Consider the following 23,405-nt stretch of genomic DNA (forward strand, 5'->3'; position numbering starts at 1 on the left):
CTACTGGGCAAGGAGAAGGGCAGAGAGAGATCTGACAGCAGCTCATTTTCAGAGAGTGGGTAAAAAGCAGGCCCTGGACACTGGAGAAGGGAGAGCTGTCAACACAGATGTCAACTTATTCTTCAGAAGAAGACTTTGTTAAAGGGAAAAGAAAAGCCTAGAAAACAAGTGCTTATGAACAGCATGCCCAGAGCAGGACAACAATCCCCTTCAAGCTCCTTCAGGCGACAGGCACCCATGGGATATCGCTCTGCTTTGCTCCTCATTAAAGGTTTGTCATTACTGAGTTATTTTTAATGCACGCTTAGACCCACACACACACCCACGCGTGCACACACACACACAAAGGGAAACCATTGCCAAAATATACACTATAGACAGGAGAGTCCCTTCACACTATATATATGTACAGAGTCTCTGGGTGCAATCTGGCAGCGCACAGCCGGACTGGGGCTGAGCACGAGGTGAGATGGGATGGGATGGGATGGGATGGGATGGGATGGGAGGAAACCCCTCAGGGCTTCGCGCACTTTCCCTTCTTCTCCCGCCGCTGCAGTTTCCGAAGGCGGCGCGTCCAGGCATCCCGCCACTGGATGACCAGGCTGTTTTTGTCGGCCATCAGTCCCGGCCGGTCGGTGGAGTTTTCGCTGATCCCCATGACCAAGTACTTCTTGCTGATCTGGATCTTGGGGCACTTGCAGGACAGGTCTTTCAAGTGGATCCACAAGAAGTTGTCGCCACGCTTGACCCGCTCATCACGGCACTTGTAGACGGAGAGGATGTTGATGGTGAACTTGGCCCAGTTGGCCACTGTCTCCATTTCCAGGATGTTCACCTGGACCACTGAGGGAAAAGAGGGGAAAGCACGGTGATGGGTGATGCTTTGCCTTGCTCCCCAAAGGAAACTTCAGTGACAGGAACTGCCCGTCACCAGCCGCCCCACCTGCCTCATCCGTTGCACCTTTGTGAGGGCCTATTCGGGAACCTCTCTCAACGCTGGGTTCTCCCCATCCCCTGGGACATCTGCATTGCCCCCACCCACAGCCAGCCCTTGTCTGACTCTGTGGCAAAGCTCAGCGTGGCCCAGGGAGGGAGGACATCCTTACCATAGTCCTTCTTGCAGTACTTCTTCATGTTAATCTTGTAGTTGCCCTTGGCTGGCTTGCAGTAGGAGTCACAGTCTGCAGAGGAAGAACAGAGGGTTGAGCACCGAGGAGCCTGAAGTATGTGGGGTCCCATCCCATTGCAAGAGAAGAGGGAGCAGGATGGAGGAGACAGCAGCAAGACCCAGCCTGGCAGAGGGTGGTGGCTACTCCACATCCCAGCACCCTCCAGACACTCCTGAGCCAGGGCCTGGACTGATGCTGGATATGGGGGTCTGGCAAGTTTAGCCGCCACACCCCCCCCCCCCCCCCCGCAACAGCTCAGAGGGGCTGGGGGCTCAAATCCCACCAGAAACACTGACACCATATCAGCTGGGAAGAGAAATCAAGCGGCTCTGGGCCCATCGAGCAGACTGTGTCACCTCCTGTGCTGCTGCTGCTGGCATCCTGCAGGATAAATCAGCACAGGGGTGCTGGAGGGAGCCAGGGCACTTCTCCTCTGGGACACAGAAGGGGATGGATGGGAGAAATGCAGGTGAGGTGATGGTGGCCACCATGGAGAGCAGGCGGGGTCCATGGCCAAGGAGGTTCAACAGCTGAGGCCCTGCAAACCTGGGTGAGGGTGACATGGAGAAGAGAGGACTCAGCACCAGCCCCATCACTGTTCCCATAGGGAGGAGACCCAAAGGAAGGTCTGACCCCAGACCAAGTGAGGCATGATCCTCAGGGGTGACTCAGCCCTCAGGGACCACAGCAGTGGGAAGCATCCTCGTGGGGCAGCACCTCCAGAGACCTGCGCCTCATTGATGTCACAAAAGCATGGAAGGGGACTCAGGCTGGGAGAAACACGTGGGTGAGGGAAGCAGCTCTGCTCCACCAGGTTGCTCCTTCTGTCCAAGCACCCCTGCTCAGGCTGCCTCAGAAGGGCCGGGGAGGCCACCAGGCTGTCCTCCACCCCATGCAGCATCCCTCCCTGCTGTCCCCCAGCTCCAGGCAAGGCTCCCGTCCTCAAGGAGGCTTTTTTTTGTGCATTTCTAAAGACCCTAGATTTGCATCTCAAGCAGAGGGAGGGCAGGGAATGCTTCTTTCCTTCTCCCCAAAGGCTTTGATCCCAACAATTGCCTGAAGCAGGCTGGTTCTCCTCCTTTCTTTCCCCCTGCCATCTTCTTTTGAACATCTCAATTTGTCTCTTTCCAAATGGCATGGTTTTTTATAAGTCCATCTTTCTTTTCTCTCCCTTTCGCAGGTTCTCTCTCTGGCTTGGCCCCACATCCCAGGACTGAGCCAGCAGTCCCTGAAGTCGTCTTTGTTTGTGGGTTGCCACAGCGATCACTGGGGATGGAGGAGAGAGACTGGGGGAAGATGGGAGAATAACAGCACCCTGTGCCAAGGGGAGGAGGAGAAAAGAGGGAAGAAAGCAGCCCAGGAGCACAAACTCACCCTGGGCTCTGCTGCTCTCCCTTCTGCCTGGCTCCTTTTTATCTGGACTTCGTGCCGCCTGTTCCAAATTTGTCATCAATAGAAGTGGCACAGCACGAAGCTAATTCTTGGCAGAGGGTGTGAGCCCTGATTCTCAGCTCAGCCCCCCTGCCCCGTGCTGCTGCGCTGCTCCTCTGCCTGGGCTGGCAGAGCTGCCCCGGCCCCGCTGCATCCCCTGGAACGGTGGTGGTGGCTGCGGAGGGACGCACGGTCCCCCCATGCAGGGTGGCTGCTGAGTGCACGGAAGCGCTCAGCCATGGTGCTGAAGGTGCCCCTATCCACTGCATCCCTGGGATGTACTGCTGCCTCCTCCTAGACACTGCTGTGTCCCCTGCGACAAGCTGCAGTTCCATGCTGGACCCCGCTGCATCCCTGGGATACGCTACAGACCCACCCAGGACACCCTGCTCCGTCCTTTCCTGCTAAGTGAAGTGGACTCCAAAAGGGAGCTCCCGACCTGTGCCACAGCTCGGTCCCATTTGTGTCCTGGGGGAGCTTTCAGCCCCTTTACCCCACAGGACTCTCCATGGGGGCAACAACTGCCGCAGACATGTGCCCACCGAACTGCTGCCTGCGGGAGCCGATCTGGCAGCAGCCCATGGTGCAGGCAGCAGCACCCCACACATGGCGGGGAGCTGGCATGCGGGAGGGATGGAGGGAAAGGGGCAGGCACTGGGCAATGCCACACGGATGTGGGAGGAGGTGGGTGGCAACTGGCGAGCCCAGGGCGGGCATCCCCTGTCTCTGTGGGGAGAGCATGTGTGAGAGCCAGCAAGTTTGCACATCTGGTTTACTTCTCCTTGCCTTGAAAAAAAAAAGAAGGAATATTTTGTTTTAAGAGAGATGTAACTTAATTAGGTGTTATGGCTGCAAATCTTTTACTGCTGACTTTGAATTCCTTTAAAGCCCTGTTTTGTGCTCCACGAGTTTTGTTAATTCTCCTAACAGGGAACATGGATTTTTTTTCCACTAAGTGGAAAATATTTTAAGATAATAATAATAAAAATTATGAGGAACGGACCCAGGACGTTTCACTGCCGAGCCAGTTGGCTGCTCAGGCAGAGAGATCAAAGCTGGACCTCAAAGGCTCCAGAGGGTCGGAAAGGGAGCAGAAAGCAGGGAAGAGTGATGCAGAGGGTGGCAAAGTCAGCAAAAAGCCCAGATGCACCCAGGGATAGGACCCCAGCAGGGAGGAGGACAGGGAGAGTGGGGGAAGCCCAGCACCTGAGCACGGCAGCCCTGAACAATGTACCCCTGTTTCCCTAGTCCGGCACCTGCTGCCAGAGGCAGGGAGGGAGGTGGGGAAACGGGGGGAGAGGGGGCTGGGAGATTGCCTGGGGTGGGAGGACTGTGTGGTGCTGGTGGGGGCTGAGAGCCCCCTCGGGGAGTGCCCTGCTTGTGGAAGAGCCCGGAGGTTCCTAGGGGAGAGGGTTGCAGGCAGCAGGCAGGGTGCATCGCTGTGGGCAGCACAAGCACACTGGAGGCAGGGCCTCCCAGGCAGAGTTGGGCGGGAAGGATGCCCCATCTCTGACCCCCCCCCTGAAAAGGGGGCAGCGGGACCCCAACCAGGTCCCCTGCTTCCCTGGTGCAGACTCTGGGCAGAGGTGAGTTACTTCGCACTAAAGATATTCAAGCTAGAAGCCAGAAATCTTAAAATAACAAACCCACAGACAAAACTAGAGGCAGTTTGAGGCAGACCTGCTCCACTAAAGCAAAGTAAACACCCCGGTCTCCAGCAAGCGCCATTTATTTTTACGCAGCTGAAAATATCGGACATTGCTCTAAGACTGTTCCTATTTATAAAGCACTGGAGGGGAGTCACCTTGATTAACTCTGCTCCATGTGTCACTCTCTGTTTGCAATAAAACTGTATTAAAACTGTCCAAATCCCCCTTTCCCCTCCTTTTTTTTTTTTTTTTTTTTGCATTTCACAAAGCCTGGTGTTCCCAGCTCCCTCACTCTCAGCAGGCAGGGCAGGCAGGAGCAGAGGTGGTGGTGGTCTGCCCTGTGCTGCACAGCCTCCCCAGCACTGTTACTGCCACAGACAGCTCAGGTCTTATGGTCATCCCATTGTGCAAGACATGCACTCCACTGCCACAGCATGGGGTGAAACCTCTGCCAGATCCACGCAAGGCTGATAACATCTCCCGTTTCCCAGAGCCTCTGTGGAGCAGGGTCGGGAGGGCTGAAATATGCCCGTGGGCCGCTCTCAGCCTCTGCATTGATACGCATGATGGGGGGGGGGGGGGGGGGCAGCACCACTCCACAAGGAGCAATCAGCCTCCTCCCACACATCTCGCCTCTCCATCCCCATCTACTCCTCCCGTAGCTCCGTCCCTTTGACACCCCTTGTTCCAGTCCCCTTCCCATGGCCACCGAGTGCATGCACGCAGCTGCAGGAGCCATGCTGGAAGACGTCCCCAAAAGGCTGAGGAGCACATCACAAGCATGCACCAGCCTGGGAAGGGACTATTGGCATTTTTTGTCCTCAAGGTGGAGTGGCTATTGGAAGGAGAGCTGGGAAGAAGGGTGCACACAGGACACTGGGTCTCCAAGGAGTGTGCAGGCTCCCCCAGGATGGATATACCCTGAACAGGGCATGAGGAAGCTCCTCATTTAATACGGGCATGGGGAGCTGGAGGTTCCCCTGCTGTCTTCCCAGGACCACGTGCCATGGGATGGAGTGGAGAATGGTGCAGGATGTCTACTGCCACACACTGGCATGTGGGAGAAGACCAAGGTCTTGGGGACTGGAGGGTCCTGGGGAAGAACAGGGCTGCTTCTTTCCCTAGCTTCTCCCTCTCGACCTGGCTTGGGATCCCTACAGCAGGAGAGACAGTGGGATGGCTAGGAACAGCCACATGATGGTACCGGCAGGACTGTGGAAGAAGAGTGGGGGGAGAAAAGCCCTGCTACGGCCCCCTCCAACGCACAGCCCTGCATACCTCTGAAGGGCTGCCCCAGCATCAGCAGAGCCCGTCTGCTGGTGACCACCATGTAGGGCACAAAGGTGCCAGGAAGACTGACGAGACGGTAGAGCCTGGCTGATGGAAGAGGGGCAGTCGGGGAGGAGATGCAAAGCGGCTGCTCTACCTGTCTGCTGTGGCATCTGCCGGGCCACATCCCGCAGTGCCGGGGACAGCTGAGTGTGGCAGCAGCAGCTTAGGGCCCAGAGGCTGGCGCACTGCTGTGTGGTGCTATCAGCATGTGCTGTGTGGGGTGAGAGCTAAGGACACCTCAGTGGGGACCTGGCAGCCACAGCCATGCTGGAAGAGGGACCCTAGCCCACCAGTGCAGGCAGCATCCACACATCCACCAGCTCCCAGCCCCAGCTGAGCCTCTGCAAGAGCGCAAGCAATCCTGCAGCATGCATGGAGACGTGAGCCTTGCTGCTGCAGCCTGGTGAAGTCAGGGCAGCTCTTGAGGAGCTCTGAGGACCGTGGCAGAAATGCCTCCCTCACCAGTGCAAAGCCTTCAGCCTGCCACCAGAGCTGACCCCCTCTCCAGCTGGGTGACAGCAGCAGTGACATCGATCCTTCATCGATCCACCATCAACCCATGGTCCCATCAGCTCGCAGCGCTGGGACAAGCAGCTCAGACCCAGACCCTTCACTCTTCCGGACCTGGATGGGGTGAGTCCCATGTCACCCACATCCCAGAGGAAATCTGGCACCCCGCACCCCGGCACAGGGGCTCCTGAGCCTGCCTGCAGCCAGCAGCCTGCCAGACCCCTGACACCCTGGCACTGCTCAGAAAGCCAAGGCCCTGTGAAGGTAGAAGACACCGAGGAGAAACCTCTTGAACTAGCACCGATAAAAGGAGATTAAAAAAAGCCAGCCTCCGCGCACCCACTGAGCCACAGGTGCTGTACGCCACAGCTCCTGCCACGACCTGCCGGGGGGCAGCAAGGCTGTGGCAGGCTGCATCTCTACTTTCCTCCTCGGAGAAGATGGAGAAACCCTTTCCCCAAGAAAGCCCCATCAAGCTTTGTTGGTCCCTTTCCAGAAATATATAGGATTTCAATACTCAGTAATTTTTTTTTGCCATTAATCTTTTTGCCAAAGGGTTTGGTGGGCCTCAGCCCTTCTCCTGGTGTGCTGGGGAGAGGGGAGGTGGGATTGGATGTCTCTGGGCAGGGCTGGGGCTGTGGGCTTGGCCCGGGACACAGAGCACTTACCTGCAGGTGCCTCTGTGCTGGTGATCAGGGAGGTGGGGTTGATGGCAGGGATCTCTAGAAGAGAAAAGCAGAAATGTCTTAAGGAAAGGGGTCCCCAGCTCTAGGGGTGACACTCGGACAAAAGCCTTCTGCAAGTGGGGTGCAGAGGGGATTTTGTGGGTCGCCTCCAGCAGCTCGCTAAGAAAGATGGATGGGATGAGTCTGACCTGAATATCACAGGCCATTAAATAGACCTGGAGATGCCCAAAGTGAGTTCAGTAAACTGGGACAGGCTGAGATGCTGCAACGCAGCAGAGTCACTGCTGCAAGGATGGACAGACAAAAGGTTGCTCAGCTGAGCTGAGGTGCTCCAGGCTGCACAGCACAGGGGTAAGTGTGGGCAAAGATAATACTTTCTTGGGACTCCTGGCAACAAAACCCCTGGGGAAATTCTGTCCTAACCCCAAATCTGGGGAAGAACAGAGGGAGAGGAGCCAACCCTGCCAGCTCACCCCCACGGCCACCGCTCCAGCAGCTCCAGTGGATGCTGCAGGGCAGCACGTTGTTCCTCTGCTGCTTGGGTGAAATTCAGACCCACTGCAACAATGGACACGGTTCTACACTGACCACAGGATCTGGCCATGCTCCAGATATGACCATGCTCAGTGCTCAGCCGGCCGAGGAAGGCACCTTGATGCAGCTGAAGACACGTCTCAGCAGAACTGTTTCAGATGGCTTGAAACACTAACTCAAGGGGACTTTCAGAGCCTCCTGGGTTGGGGTGCAAAGCATGGCTGCCCCCAGAAGGTGACCCAATCATCCTGCCTTGACCACCCCCTGGAGGACAACCACATGGATGAGCAGCCCCTCAGCTCAGCCTCCTGCCCACCGCAAACCAGCCCGAGGAGAGCATCCCCCAGCGCTGGTGATGCCCCAGCACAGGGCAGGGTGCAGCAGCACTCACTGATGCAGGGGGCCACCGGCGAGCGGCTCTGCTGGTAGCCCTTGGCACAGCGGTTGCAGGTGAGGCCAGTCACACCATCCTTGCACGGGCACTGCCCTGTCGTCTGGTTGCAGGTCTTGCCAGCTGCGCCGACGGGGTGGCAGTCGCAGGCTGGGCGGGAGAAAGAGAAAAGGTTACATGAGAGGTGATGCACAATGCAAATCCCAAACTGGACCCAACGTGCCGCCCCTGGATAGATGAGGAGGAAGAAGGTCCTTCCAGCACACTGGTGGAAAACAGCTGCTGGGGCCAGCACAGCCAAGACCCATGGGTCCAGACCATGGCCCCACATGCGCTGCAAGCAATGGATGAAGGGCTTGGCCAGGGTACGGCCTCCGCTGATAGTGATGCTCAGGATAAGCCCCTGGAGACCTTAGACCTCACACAGGCACCTGCAGCTGCCAGCTGGCATTTAAGGTCTGAACACCAGTAGCACAGTTTCTTACTGCCCACTTTGCCGGCAGCTGCTCTGGGGACAACCTGGCATGTGGGATTTCCACAGCAGCCCCGTGCCTGCTGCCAGCCTTGTCCCAGGCAAGCAGAGGGAGCGGGGCTCACATGGGGCCATGCAAACCCCCTCTTCATGGCCAGGGTGGGACTGAGGGCACTGTCGGGACAGAGAGCGGACAGGTACACTCCTGGATCTGCTCTTCCCCCACCTGAGCCCTGGGGCGATGCTCCTGTCACAGCAGTAAAAGGCATTTTCTCCACTTGTTCCCCCACCTCTGAGCTTTCCAGTCCATGGAGCAGAACCAACACCGAGCTTTTACACAAACTTCAGCCTTGTTTTGGTTTAGGATGGTCTGAAGTGGATCTTCTTGATGCTTCCCAGGCTCATGAGCCTCAATGCCCATCCTGCTTCCTGGAGACTCGAGCCAAAGGGTGTCCCCACGGCTTTCCATCACAGCCTCCCCAGGGGAAAAGCCACAGCTGAGGTCAGTGAAAGCTGGGTCTCTATCCTCAGGACAGACCCGAAGTGACTCTCCACAACACAACACCGGATGGCAGACCTACCAGGGGTTGCCTATGAGGAGGGGTGTGGGAAGAAGATGCTCATGCAGTAGAGGACCTTCCCATCTGCCTGCCAGGGGCTGGACTGGCTACGAGCTGGAGGAGGTTATCTTGGCCTCCATCAGTGTAAGAGTTGAACGTGATTCCAAAGCAAAACAAAACCACAAACCCCTACCCGCCTCCACAGCCCCCTGATGTTATCGTTTCCCTAATTTTCACCAGATGGGACTGGTGGGAGCACCACAGCGCTGCTCCTCAGGCCCCCTCCTGCACAGCCAGAAACCAGAACGAGCAGCCTCTAATGGGGACCAGATGCTTCATCCTTATCAGATCTTGGCTGGGACTGGAAGCGGCCATCTTTCTGACAAGGATATTTTGGGGGCTCAGCTGTGATAACAAATGGCAGTGAGCAAGGGAGTCTTGGCATGACGTAGGGCTGTCGGAAACATGGGGTCTTTCTTCAGCCACAACAGGCTTGTCTCCTGCCGGGGCAGCTGGCTCTCCCCAGTGAGCCAGGCTTTCCAGGCTCTCCTGCAAGCACCAGGCGGCAGGTCACTGGGGACCCCCAAAGGTCCTGAGATCATGCAATGGTCCAGCCCTGGACTGTGAGGAGCAAAGCCAGCAGCGAAGGTCCAGTGCTCAGCCAGCTTTGGATGACACGTGAGAACAGCACCGCTGCTTTGCCTGGAGGAGAACATTGGGTTCACCATCCTCTCTTGAACCACCGTGCTCTAGGACATTTCAGCTGCTTCAGACGCATCTTGATGGTCTTCCTATGGCTATTCCACAGGGCTCTTCTGTGTGGGTTCAGCTGGAACCTAGAGGAAGCCTGTGCCTTTGACGAGCTGGCAGGTACACCACTTGGGAACCATCCATTGCTTTATCTCCTTTCTGCTAGCCAAGGCTTGGGTTTCTGTTAGTGGGGCTGGACATGAAGCATTGCCCATCCTCATCACCACCTGTGCTGGAAAGAGCAGCCCAGTGCCACCAGCATCGCCCCAGTTCTGCCCTGAAAGAGGGGCTCTCACCCCACCATTGATGCTCAGAGTGCTCCCAGGGCCACAGCACCCATCTCCAGCCGGCGGAGTCCAACTCAGCCCAGAGCAGCTAGGAACAAGCCCTGCCAAACACCCGCTTGCCCGTCACTGTGCAGGGAGAGCTCAGAGGTCCCTGCAGCCATCACTCCTGCTCTGCACTCACAGCGACAGGCAGTCTGTGCCCTAAAAAATTTATGGCTGAGGGCACACTCCCAGCAAAAGTTTATACAAGCGCCTAGCTTCACACATTGGGATAATCTCTTGGGCCCCAGCAGTGTATTCCTGGTGTAAAGTCTAAGGATGGACATAAATCTCAGCACCATCAGGATCCAATTCATCTAGGCAGATCCCTCTTCATGCAATAGAAGGTTTTCAATGACTTGATATTTTACCTGGATCAGCAATTAAGGCAGTTTTGCTCAACTTATGTCTGTAACAGATCAGTGTCTTTAGGAGATGAGCTGGGTCTCTGCCACCCCGCTGGGGTGGGATTTCCTGCAGTTCCATGAAAATCCATCACTCCTTCCTGCTCGGATGGGCAGAGCATGCCAGGCGGCACTCAGTGCTTACCCCGACCAGTCCCACATCCTAACTTGGCTGCATCCCACCACCCCAGCTGTAGCATCCCCATCCCCCCTCGTCCTAACATGACCTACAGAGGGGGGCTGGCCAGGGGACCCCATCCTGGCACAAGGGAATGCAGGCGCCAGGGGCACGGCACAGCTCCACGTCTGCTGCCCACACACCAAGCCCTGTGGCTCGCGGCCCTGCCGGTTGCCAGGATCTGGCCCACAGTGCTTGAATGGTGGATTAAGTCACTAGCTTGGAGCTTAACTCATCGAGCTGTGCTTGCCAGAAAGCATGTCTTGCACCTAATATTGAGGGTATTTTTGTGTCTTAAGGCTTAGCTGCTACTGCTTCACCAGTTTTCATTGGAGAAAGCTCACGGTTTACAGCTTTGTTTAAATTACAGGGATTAATGCACAGCCATTCTTTATTTGACTTTTCAATTACCACCACTGAATTAATCCTGTAGGTTGTTCTGCCTTTTCCATCCTCCCAGCTTTTCCGTCTCACAGCGTCCAGCGGTGATGCCGGCTGCTGGCGGGCTGGCGGCTGGAGGGGAGATCTCGCCTCCCCGCTTGCCGGCTGGTGGCTGAGGGCTCTGCTCAGTTGCCAGCAGGAGATGTGGGCTTGTGCAATCTGCAGTCGATACTTTTGTGCCTATTTCAGACGTTGCATCCGAGCAGAGACGAACCATGGCTGGATAGTTAATTAGTTACATGCTTATGGGTTTGTTTAAATAAAATGTAATAGTTCCTGGTCTCTGGGCTAGTATTTCGCCTCCTGAATATGAACTGAGCTTCATTCCTAGCACCTGCAAAATCTGCCTTTGCTGGGATGCTCAGCTTCTGCCCTGGACCAGTGCTGTGGTGGGTGCAAAGACCTTCATTCAAAGCTGCAGATGTCAGTTCACAGCAGCTTGCTCCACACCTGCTTTTAAGATCTTCTGTCACAAGCCTTGCTTTTCCTTTTCTTTCTTTTTTTCTGAGCTGTAGGTACAGGACACATCTTTGGAAAAAACAAGCCCAAACCGTTTTTCACGTCTCCGTGTGTTTATACACCTCTCTGGCAGCAGCAGCTCCTGTTCATGGCACCAGGCAGGCAGGCTCCCAGGCTCTGGTCCTGCTCCAAGGAGCTCCCAATCCCAATGGATCCACCACTGAGTAAGTACAAGAAAGGGGTTGAAATGTTTTCTGCTTTATTGGAGGAGGGGCAGCCCAAGAAGCAGAAGTGTCAGCAATTTTATTAATAACTCGGTTCCCTGATGCAGAGCCAGGGCCTGGCTCCCAAGACCCAGAGTACCACCGTTACTGCCAGATCCTCCTCAACATATGCACCGTAGCGGGGGATGGCCCTTGTGCACATGCTCATCTGGCTGGGCTGAACCTTTACAGCATTTCCAAACCACGGGCGAGTGCTGCCAGCCCTCCGGAAGCGGCACCCCCTGGACCGGGCTGGCAGAGACCCGCCCGTGGCTTGGCACAGGGACGGGCAGAGGAGGGAGGTTTGTCTACGAGGGGGGACCTGCTGCAGCACCCCGCTCCTCTGCTCCGCTGCAGCCTGGGGGTTGCTTACTGCTGTTCCTCCTGCACGGCAGCATCAGCCCTTGCCCTGTCCCGCCAGCTCCTGGGCACCTTGGGATGCTTTGCCCACCCTGTGCCCTCCAGAGGAGCCACCTTGAACCCAAGACACTTTCCAGCACCTTAATGCTCCACAATTACTGCCCTGAGAGGGTGGTGGAGCAGGACTTGCCCTGACAGGCTGCAGGCTGCTGCCTGCATTAGGCAGGTGCAGGCGGATGGAGTCAGCCTGGGTCCCTCTGCCTCCTCCATCCTCAGCCCTGAAAACAGAGGGACCTGAGCCACAGCCCAGGCAGGAAACGCTGCACCCACCATGTCCCTGGTCCCACAAGCCTGTACCCAGCTCCAGCCCACACATCAGGCCAGGCCTTAGACAATTACCCTGCTCCCTGCCTCCAGCACCTAGCCAAATCCTGCTTGGTTTATTTATTATTATTTTTTGGTAAGTGCTCTCTTCCCTGACTGGAGCAGAAACTGAGACCTCAACATCCAGCACAGAGATGGCCCTGGGGACCCCAGGTCCCACAGAGAGGCAAACACCTGCAAAGGCTCCCACTTTGCTTGGGATTATATCAGATAATTTTGGTAGCAAAAGTAGAAGGCGCTGGTGAACCGAAGGAGAGCAGAAACCTTTCGTTTGGGGAGATTGGGTGCTGCCCGCAGAGGATGTGAGACAAGGTGGAGGTGGCACAGCCTTCCCAGTGCCTTACGAGCCCCAGTGCCAGTCAGGGTGAGCTGGGTCAGGCCATGACCCCCCAGTGCTCGAGGAAATTCCTCATGGAAACGGGAATTCTGCTGCAGTGGTACTGCAGCAGGAGCTGGGGGCTACTGTCATCCTTCCTTGGCCTCAGTCCGAGCCAGGACCCCTCCCGGCCTGGGGTGCTGTGCTACAGACCTTCGGGATGTGTGCCTTGCCCTGCCTTCTCCTCTTTCTCTCTCCCAGTGCCTCCCAGTGTCACCCCCAAGGATGCTGGCACCTGGCACAGCTTTGGGACCTGGCTGCCACCTGGCATGAGCCCCATCCACAGGAAACCCTTGCTGCAGCTGAGGGGCTGCCATGCCCATAGCCAAAGCTGTAACATGGCTTGGCCGAGGCCACGGGGCCGGGAAGAAGCGCATTGTGCCCCCGGGACGGGGGCTGCCGAGGTGGGACCTGCCCAGTCAGCTGCTCGGGTTGTTAAAAATTCTTAGCTCCCTCTTTGCTAAGGGGCTGACTGCAAGCAGGGCTCCCCCTGCAACCACCGGCTCAGCCATGCTCCCACTGCCACTGTGGCGTCAGTCACACGTGGGAAGGTTCTCCCTTTACTCCATCCTCTTGACCGCTCCTCTGGGAACAAGGGTGGGGAGAGGCAAGGTGGCTCACACAGCACAGAGGCGTTTTCCTCTTACATCCTGGACCCAAGTGAGCCATACCTGCAAACAACACCAATGCACCGGAGAAGGGAACTCCAAAAGCCAAATCCTTCAATTCAGATCTGTGGCCACAATGTTAATGGTCCAAAATCAGCTTCAGCAGTTCCTGTAGGCCCTATACACACATGCCAGCATCATGTCCTCACAGCAGCGAAGGTGCCTGGCGCCCATGCAGCTGTGCAATGTGGTGGAGAGGGACACTGTGCTCCCTTCTCGGAGCTACTTGCAATCTGAGGTGGAAAAAGAGGAACCAGGGATGAATTCCTGGCCTCAGAGCAGCCATGGCCAACCTCGCGCATACTCCAGCATTCCAGCCTGGATCCTGCCAGTCCCTGGGGACAGGCAAGGTGTTTTCCTATTTCAACTTATTTGGTGAGACACTTGTTTGAAGCTTCACAGAGGAAAAAGGCTCCACAGAGGGTGCTGAGCAGGGAGAGATAAGACAAACCAGAAGCTAGAGGAGGGAGAGGAGAGGTGCAGCTCTCACGACATTTTTCACAGGCTGGGGACCTTGCAAGGTCAAGCTGTGGCTTGATGGCTCGGAGCCAGCGCAGCTCCTGGACAGCTCAGGGACAAGCCACCCTGCTCTCAGGCACCAGGAGCCATTGTGCTCAGCACTCCCCCCAAAACAGGTCCCAACAGCCACACCATAGCTGAAATGCATGCTGTGGGGTCCTGCACCGCAGCCCAGCAGGGAGATGGAAACCTCCCTCAGCATCCCCAGCTCTCCAAGGCAGGGAGTCCACTGCGGGTCCTTTTGTGAAGCAGCTTGAACACTTCCAAGTTTGTCAATGGCCCAGAGAATGTCTGGGCTTCCAGCACATTTAGCCACGCACCTTCTCCAGCACCTGCCCAGCATCTCTCCAAACATTAACTCTGGAGACCATCAGTCCAGCCACACCAGGACCTTGCCAGGATGGACTGGACTCCTCCCTCCCTGCTCCCTCCCTGCCCATCGTCCTCCCCATCCCTCAAGGAGATGCTGGGCTCAAAGCAATGTCCCTGCCTGGTGCCCTTGGGGTGGCAAAGGTGACCAGGGTGACAGAGGCTGGAGGTGACCTGCCGCTGCTGGAGGGAGCTGCTGGGCTCCCAGCAGAGCAGATGGTTGTTCCAAGGATGGGAGGGAAGAACAAGGAGACCAAGAGAGATTATATCACCTGTGCTGCCCACGTGGGGACCTCCCAGCTTACCTTTGCAGGCCTTGCGGTCCGTGATGGACTTGCTGAGGTCGCGGTAGAAGCCCTCCTTGCAGTAGTGGCAGTGCCGCCCCGCGGTGTTGTGCCGGCAGTTGAGGCAGACGCCACCGCTTTTCCTGCCCGAGAGCTTGTACAGCTCCATGTTGAAGCGGCAGCGCCGGGCGTGCAGGTTGCAGTTGCAGGCTGCAAGGGAAGGGGACAGGGTGAAGGCTGGAGGTGACACCTGGGAGCCCCCATGGGTGGACTGGAGACGTCCCGGTGCCCTCCGCTGCTGCTGGGGGCCGAGGCTGCCTGTGCTGGGGGAACAGGACGAGCAGGGCACGGCACGGCTGGCCCCAATGTGCCATCCAGATGTGCGGCAACCACTGCCCCACAGGGCCAGTGCCAGGAGGTCGGAGAGGAGGGGAAAGAGCACATGTAGGGACCGGGCACCTCTCGGATGAAGGCAGACCAGTGTGGGATGGAGGGGTGCGGCTGGGGGGGTCCAGCAGCACCAGTTGGGCACCTGCAGCCCTGCTGTTCCCCCTGCCCCTTCCCTGGCAGCCGGATCCAGTGACAAAGCCCACCTGGCCTTTCGGCAGGACCACCCACCTCATGCCAGGGGGGTGCAGTGGCATTGCCCCTGCTGCCTCGCAGGGTGCCATCCTCAGTGTCAGCAAAGGAGTCCCCAAATTCTTCATATCTGAGGCACTGCCCTGTGTGCACGTGCACACACAGAAAGTAGCCCACATAGCAACCCACACGTGCGCACACGTGTGCATGCCCAAATGTGCACAAGCGCACACACAGGCTCACATGCACACAAACATGTAGATGTGCACATGCACGCACACAAATGTGCACCGAAATACCCGTGTACCATTACATGTGCACGCATACATGCACACATATGTGCAGAATTATCCACACACTGTTACATGTCCACACACAAATGTGTGCACACACACTCACACAAACGTGCGTGCTCACACATGCAAGCATGCACATTCATACACATGCTCATGTATGTGCATACACATGCACAAATACACATGCACAGATGCTCGCACATGTGCACACACACACGTGCACAGTCCTGCAAACACACACACAAGCTATTTTTTCATTAGCCATGGAAACTGCGCAGCCCTCCCTGCATGGTTCCACGTGTGCGAGATAAAAAGGCAAAGCAACGCCCACTCCTGATTAACGCTCTCTCAAAAAGATAATGGGAACAAGATTTCCTTTGGCAAAACACAGCGCCCTCCTCCCCCAGCCGCCTTCCCGTGACGGTAAATTGAGGTTGGGCGAGAGTTTTTCCAGGCATACTGTGAAATTCATTAACGTGTCAGCCCAGATTTAACTGCTTAGGCCTGGCTTGGCGGTCGTGTGAAGTTGCCTCCCCCCTGGCCAGCAGCGCCAGTGGGAGCTTCAGCCCACGCAGATCAAACGCTCTCTCGCCCGCCTCATCGCTTGGGCCTCAGAGACGCTGGGGAAGAAAACTGGAGCAAACCCCAGCCCTAAACAACAGCCTTTTCGGAGGCTTAAATGAGTTGAGTGAAAGGTTGGTGCCAGTCTCGGTGCTGCTGGCACCACGTGCTCAAACTTCAGCTCCCCCCAGAGATCCCCCGCGTTATGAGATTAGTGTAAAAATCACATGGCAGGCATCAAAATAACACTCCAGTGTGGTGGTAAGTGCCTTGGGGGGCTTGTGCCTTTTGAGTTAATTTTTTTTCCCCAGTGCCAGTGAAGAACAAGGACTTTTGAGGCAAATTCTGGCACAGGGCTAGGTGCTGAGATGTGGCACCTGGAGGGAGCACAGCAAATACCGCCCATAATCCCAGACAGCCTAGGACAGTGTCATGCCGAGGATGCTGACGCTTGGACAGGCTTTGCTGAGTCCAGAGAGGTGCAGTGAAGTACCCTGACATCGAGGCTGCTCTTGCACTCACCAGGTAACGGGACAGGGACAAGCCAGAGTGGTCTGTGCTGCCAAACCAAGGCAGCCGCACGTTACTGCGGCAAAGGAGCAATGTTGGGGGAACAGGGCAGCCTTGTTAACCACCAAATAGGCCAGTTGGGTCACCCCAAAAGGCAGCTTTGCTGCCCTGCTGGGAATGCTTCGGGCTGCCCCAACCAGCCCCCAGCACCCTCTAGGGAAGGAGAGGGGACGGCAGCCCAGAGGGGAAGCACTGGGCAGCGGAGGAGAAAGGTCAGGTAAATGATTCGCCACCCTCGGCACAGGTCCCTCTTTGCTGCCAGTTTAATTGGTGAGAGAGTAACTGGCTGGGGCCTTTTGCAGCATCACCGACCCTGCCACGGGCTGGAGACCTTCCTGGCTGGCACGTCCCCATTGGTCCCAGGGCCACCTTTCCCTGGGAACCTGCCACAAATCCCCCCAGGAGCCAGCTTTTGGGGAGAAACCTCCGCTTGCTGCCCAGCACTGCCCCCTCTGCCTGCAGACAGCGATGCTGCCTGCTCTGGGCTGTTGCTCCCAGCCTGGGCTGGGTGTCAGCAAACTGCCACCGGCTTAGCAGGAGCCAAGCTGGGATTTTGGCATGATCCCGGCCAGCCGACATGGGGACCAGGCTGGGCTTGGCCATGCTGGGACGGGTGGCTGTCCCCTGCTCGGGAACAGGGTCACACCAGCACACATGACCATCCCCTAACCCCCCTGGCGCAGCCAGCCAGCGCTAATCGGGGCAGACGGGTCCCCCCTCTTACCCAGCTAAATACTCGCAGTGTTCCTCAGCACCAACTTGGTTGCAAGCTCTGTCTGTCTCCTGTTAATCACTAATTAAAAGCTTGAATGTTCCCTGCTGTTTGGGGTATTAATAAGAATTTAATTGCACAGTTTGGGGCTAATTACATGGTAGCTTGCTTCCGCCCTTGTACAGTATGCCCAATTAAACAATCAGATGATCAATTAAACAAATCACAAGATCTAATAATTTGCAATAATAGGCTAATTAAACGTCAACACCTTGCAATAGAGCAACCTTCTGTCCCCCTTTTGATGGAGTCTGAACCCCTGCCCAGGCCCTGGCTGCCCCACAACCTCCTCCGGGCTGCTGTGGATGGAAGAGCCTGGGGTGATGGCACGAAGGTGTTTGGGGCAGGAACCCCAGCACAGGACAGGCAGCGCCGTGCACTGGGGCACACGCATGGCAGGTGATGGAGCCTGTGGGGCAGGAGGGGGCCTTGCTGACCCTACAAGTTCCCTGAGAATAATTAGCAAAGGCAGCCAGCTCAGCGAAACCCTAGACAGGCCGCCGCTGCCAACCCACAGCAGATTTGAGCTACGCCCCTGCTTTGGCTGGAGGAGAGCCCGGCCAGGGTGGCGGGCCAGGATGGGGCTGCACCTCCGCCCTGTGGAGGGGAGCAGAGACCAGAAAAGCCCCTTCCCTCCCCCCGCACTGCTGCTCCATCACAGGAAAGGTGTTCAGAGAGAAGGGCCGGGGCTCACACCTCTACTGCCGAGAAGCAGGAGGAGAAACAGAAGCAGAGAGCCCTTCCCGGGGGGCTGTGAGCCGAGAACAGGGGTGCAAGGGACAAGGCTGAGCCACTCAAGCCCCATCCCGGAAGGAGCAGGACTCAGGATGGTCAGAAAAGTGTCAATCCCCTCCACTGCGGCAGCTGCCTCCACCCTACACCCCAGATCTGCTGGGATGCTGCGTCCCATGGGGAGCAGGCGCCCAGGCAGGGGTGGCAGAGGGATGCTGCCCGCTTGCCCACCTCCAAAAGCCATCACCTATGCCAAACCACTCGCCGCTACTCTCCCTGGGGAAGGACCATGTCCGGTGCTGCTGAGAACCTGCTGGTTTCCAGCACATCTGCTGGGGAAAGAGCGAGGAGCACCTCGCTGCGGGGGGTGCAGCAAGGGAAGGGGCTTGCAGAGGCTACTGCCAGGAGGCCACCACAGCACGGATCCTGCTCCATGGGGTGAAACAGCCCAGGCCGGCTCACTGGGGGACTTCTGAGATAATTTTTGCATGAGAAGCACTGAGATAAAGAAAGCAAATATCCACAGGAAGGACATGGGGGAAGCACATGGGCTCCTTTAAATCCCACCACAGCTCCAGGGACCAGTGTTTTCAGGCATTGGCACCACAGCCCCCCAGGCCTGAAGCAGAGGGGCCAGCAGCCAGTGAGGTCTTCCCAGGAGAGCACAGCTCCTTCCCCGCCGAGCCCCCTGGATCAAAGCGAGCCCCGTGCATTATCCCGGTGCTCCAGGGAGCGCTCCCGCCAGGGCAGCCACAAAGGGAACAAGAGCTCCCGCATTACCAGTGAGTGCATCAATTACTTCCAGTGGCTGCCTTGTGCTAATCCACTTCCCCCCTTTCCCCAGGCCGGGTGTTTTGGGGACAGCCTGCTGAGGGGATGACCAGGCTGCCCTGAGCAGCTCTGCGTGTGCAGGCAGGGACAGGCAGCGGAGTTGGGAAGGAGGCGGCACAAGTCTGGAAGAATAAAGCTGAAGCTGATGCATCGCATTGGGGGCTTGGGATTTTGGCAATCCTGCTCCCACCGGCTGCTGTCGGGATTATCCTTCACTGAGCCTGACCTGGGCTAAAAGCTGGGGGGACACATGGGTGGGGACACATCTCTCTCTGTCTCTCCTGCCCTTCTCTTTCACCTGTTTCGGGCAGGGCACACCAGAGGGTACACAGAGCATCCCACTTTTGGCAGAGCAAGTTCCCTGAGGGACATGTAGCCCTTTTGGAGTGTTGGGAGATCCCGTGGTTCTGTGGGCCGATGGCACCGCTCTCTAACCAGCAGGTATGGGGCCACGCACCCTGTGGCACTGAGCTGGCACCATGCCCTCTGGCCAAGCCAGCAGCATGGCAAATTCACTGTTGCCATCCTGGCTGTGACATCGCCAAACCTGCCTGCTTGCCAAAGTCACACGAACCCCCGTAACACCAGAGCATGGCAATGTCCCCATGAATGCCACGGCCACGCTGTGGCAGCCATGGTGGGGTCACACCCTGTGCTGATGCTCAGACCTCAGGTGTCACTGGGTGTTTCACCTCTGCATTTCCCTGCACCAGCCAGGGGTATCAATTCTTGCAAAATGAGAAAAGTTTGTCTTCACCTCCAGCTGCGTGGATGGATGTCCCAGCACCATGACATGGTGCTGGGACATCCATTTGTCCCCATGCCAGAGCAGGCAGACTCCCATGCACTGGAGGGGAACAAATCCTCACTGCAGGGTGCTGGGGAGCCCAGAGCCAAGAGGTGACCTCCCAACATAACCTGAAGCTGTACCAGGCCCATGGCTCCATCCAGATCCACGTTCAGTCCCCCAGCCCTGCCCCTCAGCTGGCACCAGGCTGCCAAGCTCCTGCATCCATCCACCCTCCTCCTCGCCCCTCCCGTGCACCACCATCCACCACCACAAGCCAGCATCACGGATGCCCAGTCACAGGACGGAGTCCGAAACCCCGCTGTCCCCCGGCTGAGCAAAGTGAACTTCCCGGGCGGCCTCTCCTTTTAATTGGTGCTAATTGCTGCGTCTGTTCGTGCTGGCTGGGGAGATGTCATTGTTGAAAGGCACAGAGGGGAAGGCTGGGGGAGCTAATCCAGCTTTCAGCCACTAAGCCCTTCAGAGGCGGGTGATGGAGAAGCTCTTTCAGGTCCCTTCAGAGAGGGCACAAAGCCCAAGAGGGGAAAGGGAGAAAGAAGGGGAGCGAATCAACAGGAAAAACCACTTTCACATGCAGCTCGGGGAAGGGTCTTTGTGCGCAGGGCTTGTCAGGGGGGAGCTTGAAGGGACGGTGCTGTGCCCCCGCCTCCTCTTCTCTCCCTTGTTTATCTTTTCAGCCCCATCTGCCAAAAGGGCGATGCAGCGAGGGGCAGGGATGCTCAGGAGCACAGACCTGCAGATTGGGACCCTCACCCTGTAATAAGATAAGAGGGACAGGAGATCTGCAGATGCTCCCCGAAAACGACCCTCCTCCATCTTAATCACTTTTTTGTCAGCAGAGCTGCCTGCGCTGCCATCATGCTGCTTTACCAGAGGATTCAACGGGGAGGCAGATGGGGCACGGGGTGTCACAAGGGAGGCAGCCATCGGATTGGGGTTCTCTTTTTGTCCCAGGGGGTTCCCATGGGTTCACCCCCCAGCCCAAGCTCTCCCCTGTCCACTGTGCTGGCAGCTGGAGGCAGCAGCTGTGGGCAGGGTGCAGAGTTGAGGGTTTTTTTTCCTGAGCTTTGCTCCAAAACTCATCTTTCTGAGACAAGTGGGATAATGCAAGGGCTGACACATTCCCACAGGGCATGAGGTGGTTTAAAGCATCAGCTCTGGCACTTGCTTTCAATCTGCTGCCTTTTTAGTCATTCTCAGAAGAAATCCACTGTAACATATATATATTTAAGCCGACAGCTGGGATCTCAACAAGACATCGATCACAAATACTAACAAGTCCCTCTGACCTTTGGCACATCCACTGAGCCTTTCAGAGGCTGATTAATAGTAATGGCTTTCCCTTGTCTCCATCCTCTCACCACCCCCTGGGACGCGGGCTTCAGCCCAGGAGGAGTAAGGGGCTGCTCCTCCCTCTCCCAGACCTTCACAGACCTCTGGCATCCCCCAAGCCCATCCCAAATCAGGACAAAAGGCAAAAACTTCCACCAAAATCCCACAAAGATTCATGAGCGGGACAGCCAAGCAATGCGTTTGATGTTTTGGAAATGTTTCATTTTTATGACAATATCATTGACTCATGGAAACCTTTGCAAGGACAGACAAACTAAGACCATGCCAGACTGAACATGAATGATACAATCTTGAATCGGGGTATCTCAAGTATTTCCTTAATCTCTGCCAGGTTTTGCTGCCTGCTCCCTGCCACAAAGCCAATCTTGCAGGGAACTGCCACGGTTCCCCCTCTCGGCCCAGGGACAGCTCCTTTGCTGCCCAAGAGACACACCCCCAGCCAGGTATTCCGCATCCCACACCAAGGCTTGCTGACCGGCTGGAAGACACCAGTGACTTTGGGAGGTTTTTGGTGCTTTGGCTCATGGTCACACCTCCAGGGGGGCACCTGCAGCAGAGACAGGGCAGATGCTTGAGCCTTTCCCAGCCTTCCAGTGAGGGGGATGCTCCCCAGCATCTCCGGACAAGCACGCTCCATGACTTTAGCTCAGCACCCATGACTTCCTCCCCCAATGACCCATTTTAGGGTTTCAGCCACAGGAAAAAAAAATATAAAAACCCACTAAATATCACTTACCCAGACACTCGTTGGCCTCGCGGGCGCTGGCCCGCTGCCAAGGCCGGTCATAGTGGAAGGGCTTGCAGCGGTCGCACTCAGGACCCTCTGTGTTGTGCTTGCAGTCGCATACCAGCTTCTGCTCCTTGTCCTTCACGCAGCGCGCCGCATGCCCATTGCACTTGCAGCGCCCGCCGACCTGCAGCTCCCCCACTGCGTAGTAATAGGGTGTCGAGCCGGTGCCCCCCTCCTCCTCACCAGCATCCCGGCTGCCCAGGTCACGGAAGAGATGTGGACGGCTGAAGACCACACGGATGTCGGTGGCTGTCACCCAGTCTTGGAGCACGGGGCTGCTGTCAAAGTCCTGGGCAGAGGGTCGCCCATCGAGGGTGCTGAAGGCGATGAGCCCACCGGTGAGGGGGTAGAGGTCAGTGAGGCCATCGGTGCAGAGAGCCTCCTGCTCGTTCTGTTTGGTGACGGTGGCTTTGCTGGGCTTGCCGTAGATCTTACGGCACTGGGAGGAGTAGTACTGGTACGGCACCCAGGTCTTGCCATAGTCCATGGATTTGAGGATGGCAGTGGACTCGGGGCGGGGCGAGCAGAACTGGAGGCTGACGTAGACCACCTCGAACTTCTTGCCGAGAGAGAGGGTGAGGGTGACGTTCTGGGGCGAGTGGTAGAGGGTCTCCGAGCGCCAACATGTCATGTTGGAGGCGGTGTTGAGGTCGGTCAGGTAGGTGGGTGGGTGGGCTCGGCGGGGGTCCGAGGCATTGCAGTGCCGTGTCGGGGGCTTCCCACACGTGCTGGAGGCTTGAACCTCCTTCCCGAAGGCAGCATTGACAAATTCAGGGATGCAGCGGCGAGGAGCACCGCTCTCATCGTAGCAAGGGTCTGGGGGCGTCTGCTGGGCCACAAAGGGGTTCACTGTCTGGGAGAGGCCCAGCATGGCGGTGGTAAGGAGCAGGCGCAGGAGCTGCAAGATCTCCATCCTCCCAGGGCAAGGGAAGCTGCTCCTCCCTGGGGTGAGAGCAAAGAGAGTGAATGGTCCCAGGAGCAGCATGGCCACAGCACTGCCCATGCAGGGAGGCTGGTAAGGGATGGGAGACATCCGCACATCTGGCCCTCAACCTGTGCCCACCTTCCCACCCCACACCTACTGATGCAGCATCCTGGAAGCGGAACATGGAGGTGATTTCTTTGCGCTGCCTTAACCATACCAGCCCCTCCCTGCTCATCAGCAGGGGTGAAATATGATGGGAAATGGCAAAAGGAGCCCAGCTTTGGGAAGAGGAGGTTGAAATGAGGGTCCAGCCCCACCCTGGTTTCTTACAGTCTCAGGTATGACAGGAATGATCATGGCTGTCACGCGCAGTTCAGAGACCCCTGTCACTGCACGGCTGCCAAGGATGGGTGGCAGGGAAGAGCTAGGAAGACCTTTCAGCTGCAACAGTAACTGCAAACCCCAAGGTATCCAACTGCAGCCTGAAACAGCTCCTGCCAGCGCACGAGAAAGGAGCAGCAGCGAAAACACCTTGTGGGAACATTTTGCAACAGCAGGCACTCACCAGGATGAAGCCCCAGGCCTCCTGGGCCCAGCACCACTTTCCCTGCTATGCCACAGCCCCAGCAGCATCCTGCTGGCCATGGGCACAGTGGCTTCTCCGAGCTGGGGG

General features: G+C 57.1%; 1 protein-coding gene across 1 annotated transcript; it reads right to left on the reverse strand.

Moving 5' to 3' along the window:
• Positions 1–514: 514 nt before the first annotated feature.
• NTN3 (netrin 3) lies at positions 515–22,723 on the reverse strand. Its single transcript, XM_009960055.2, has 6 exons — positions 21,754–22,723; positions 14,537–14,725; positions 7,703–7,852; positions 6,760–6,813; positions 1,107–1,181; positions 515–843 (listed from the first exon to the last, which is right to left on the reverse strand). The coding sequence occupies exons 1-6, from the start codon at positions 22,718–22,720 to the stop codon at positions 515–517; spliced, it is 1,764 nt and encodes a 587-aa protein (XP_009958357.1). The 5' UTR covers positions 22,721–22,723.
• Between the last annotated feature and the right edge of the window lie 682 nt (positions 22,724–23,405).

The sequence above is a fragment of the Leptosomus discolor genome, chromosome 14 (genome assembly GCF_034619465.1).
Source record: "Leptosomus discolor isolate bLepDis1 chromosome 14, bLepDis1.hap2, whole genome shotgun sequence".
NCBI lineage: Eukaryota > Metazoa > Chordata > Aves > Leptosomiformes > Leptosomidae > Leptosomus > Leptosomus discolor.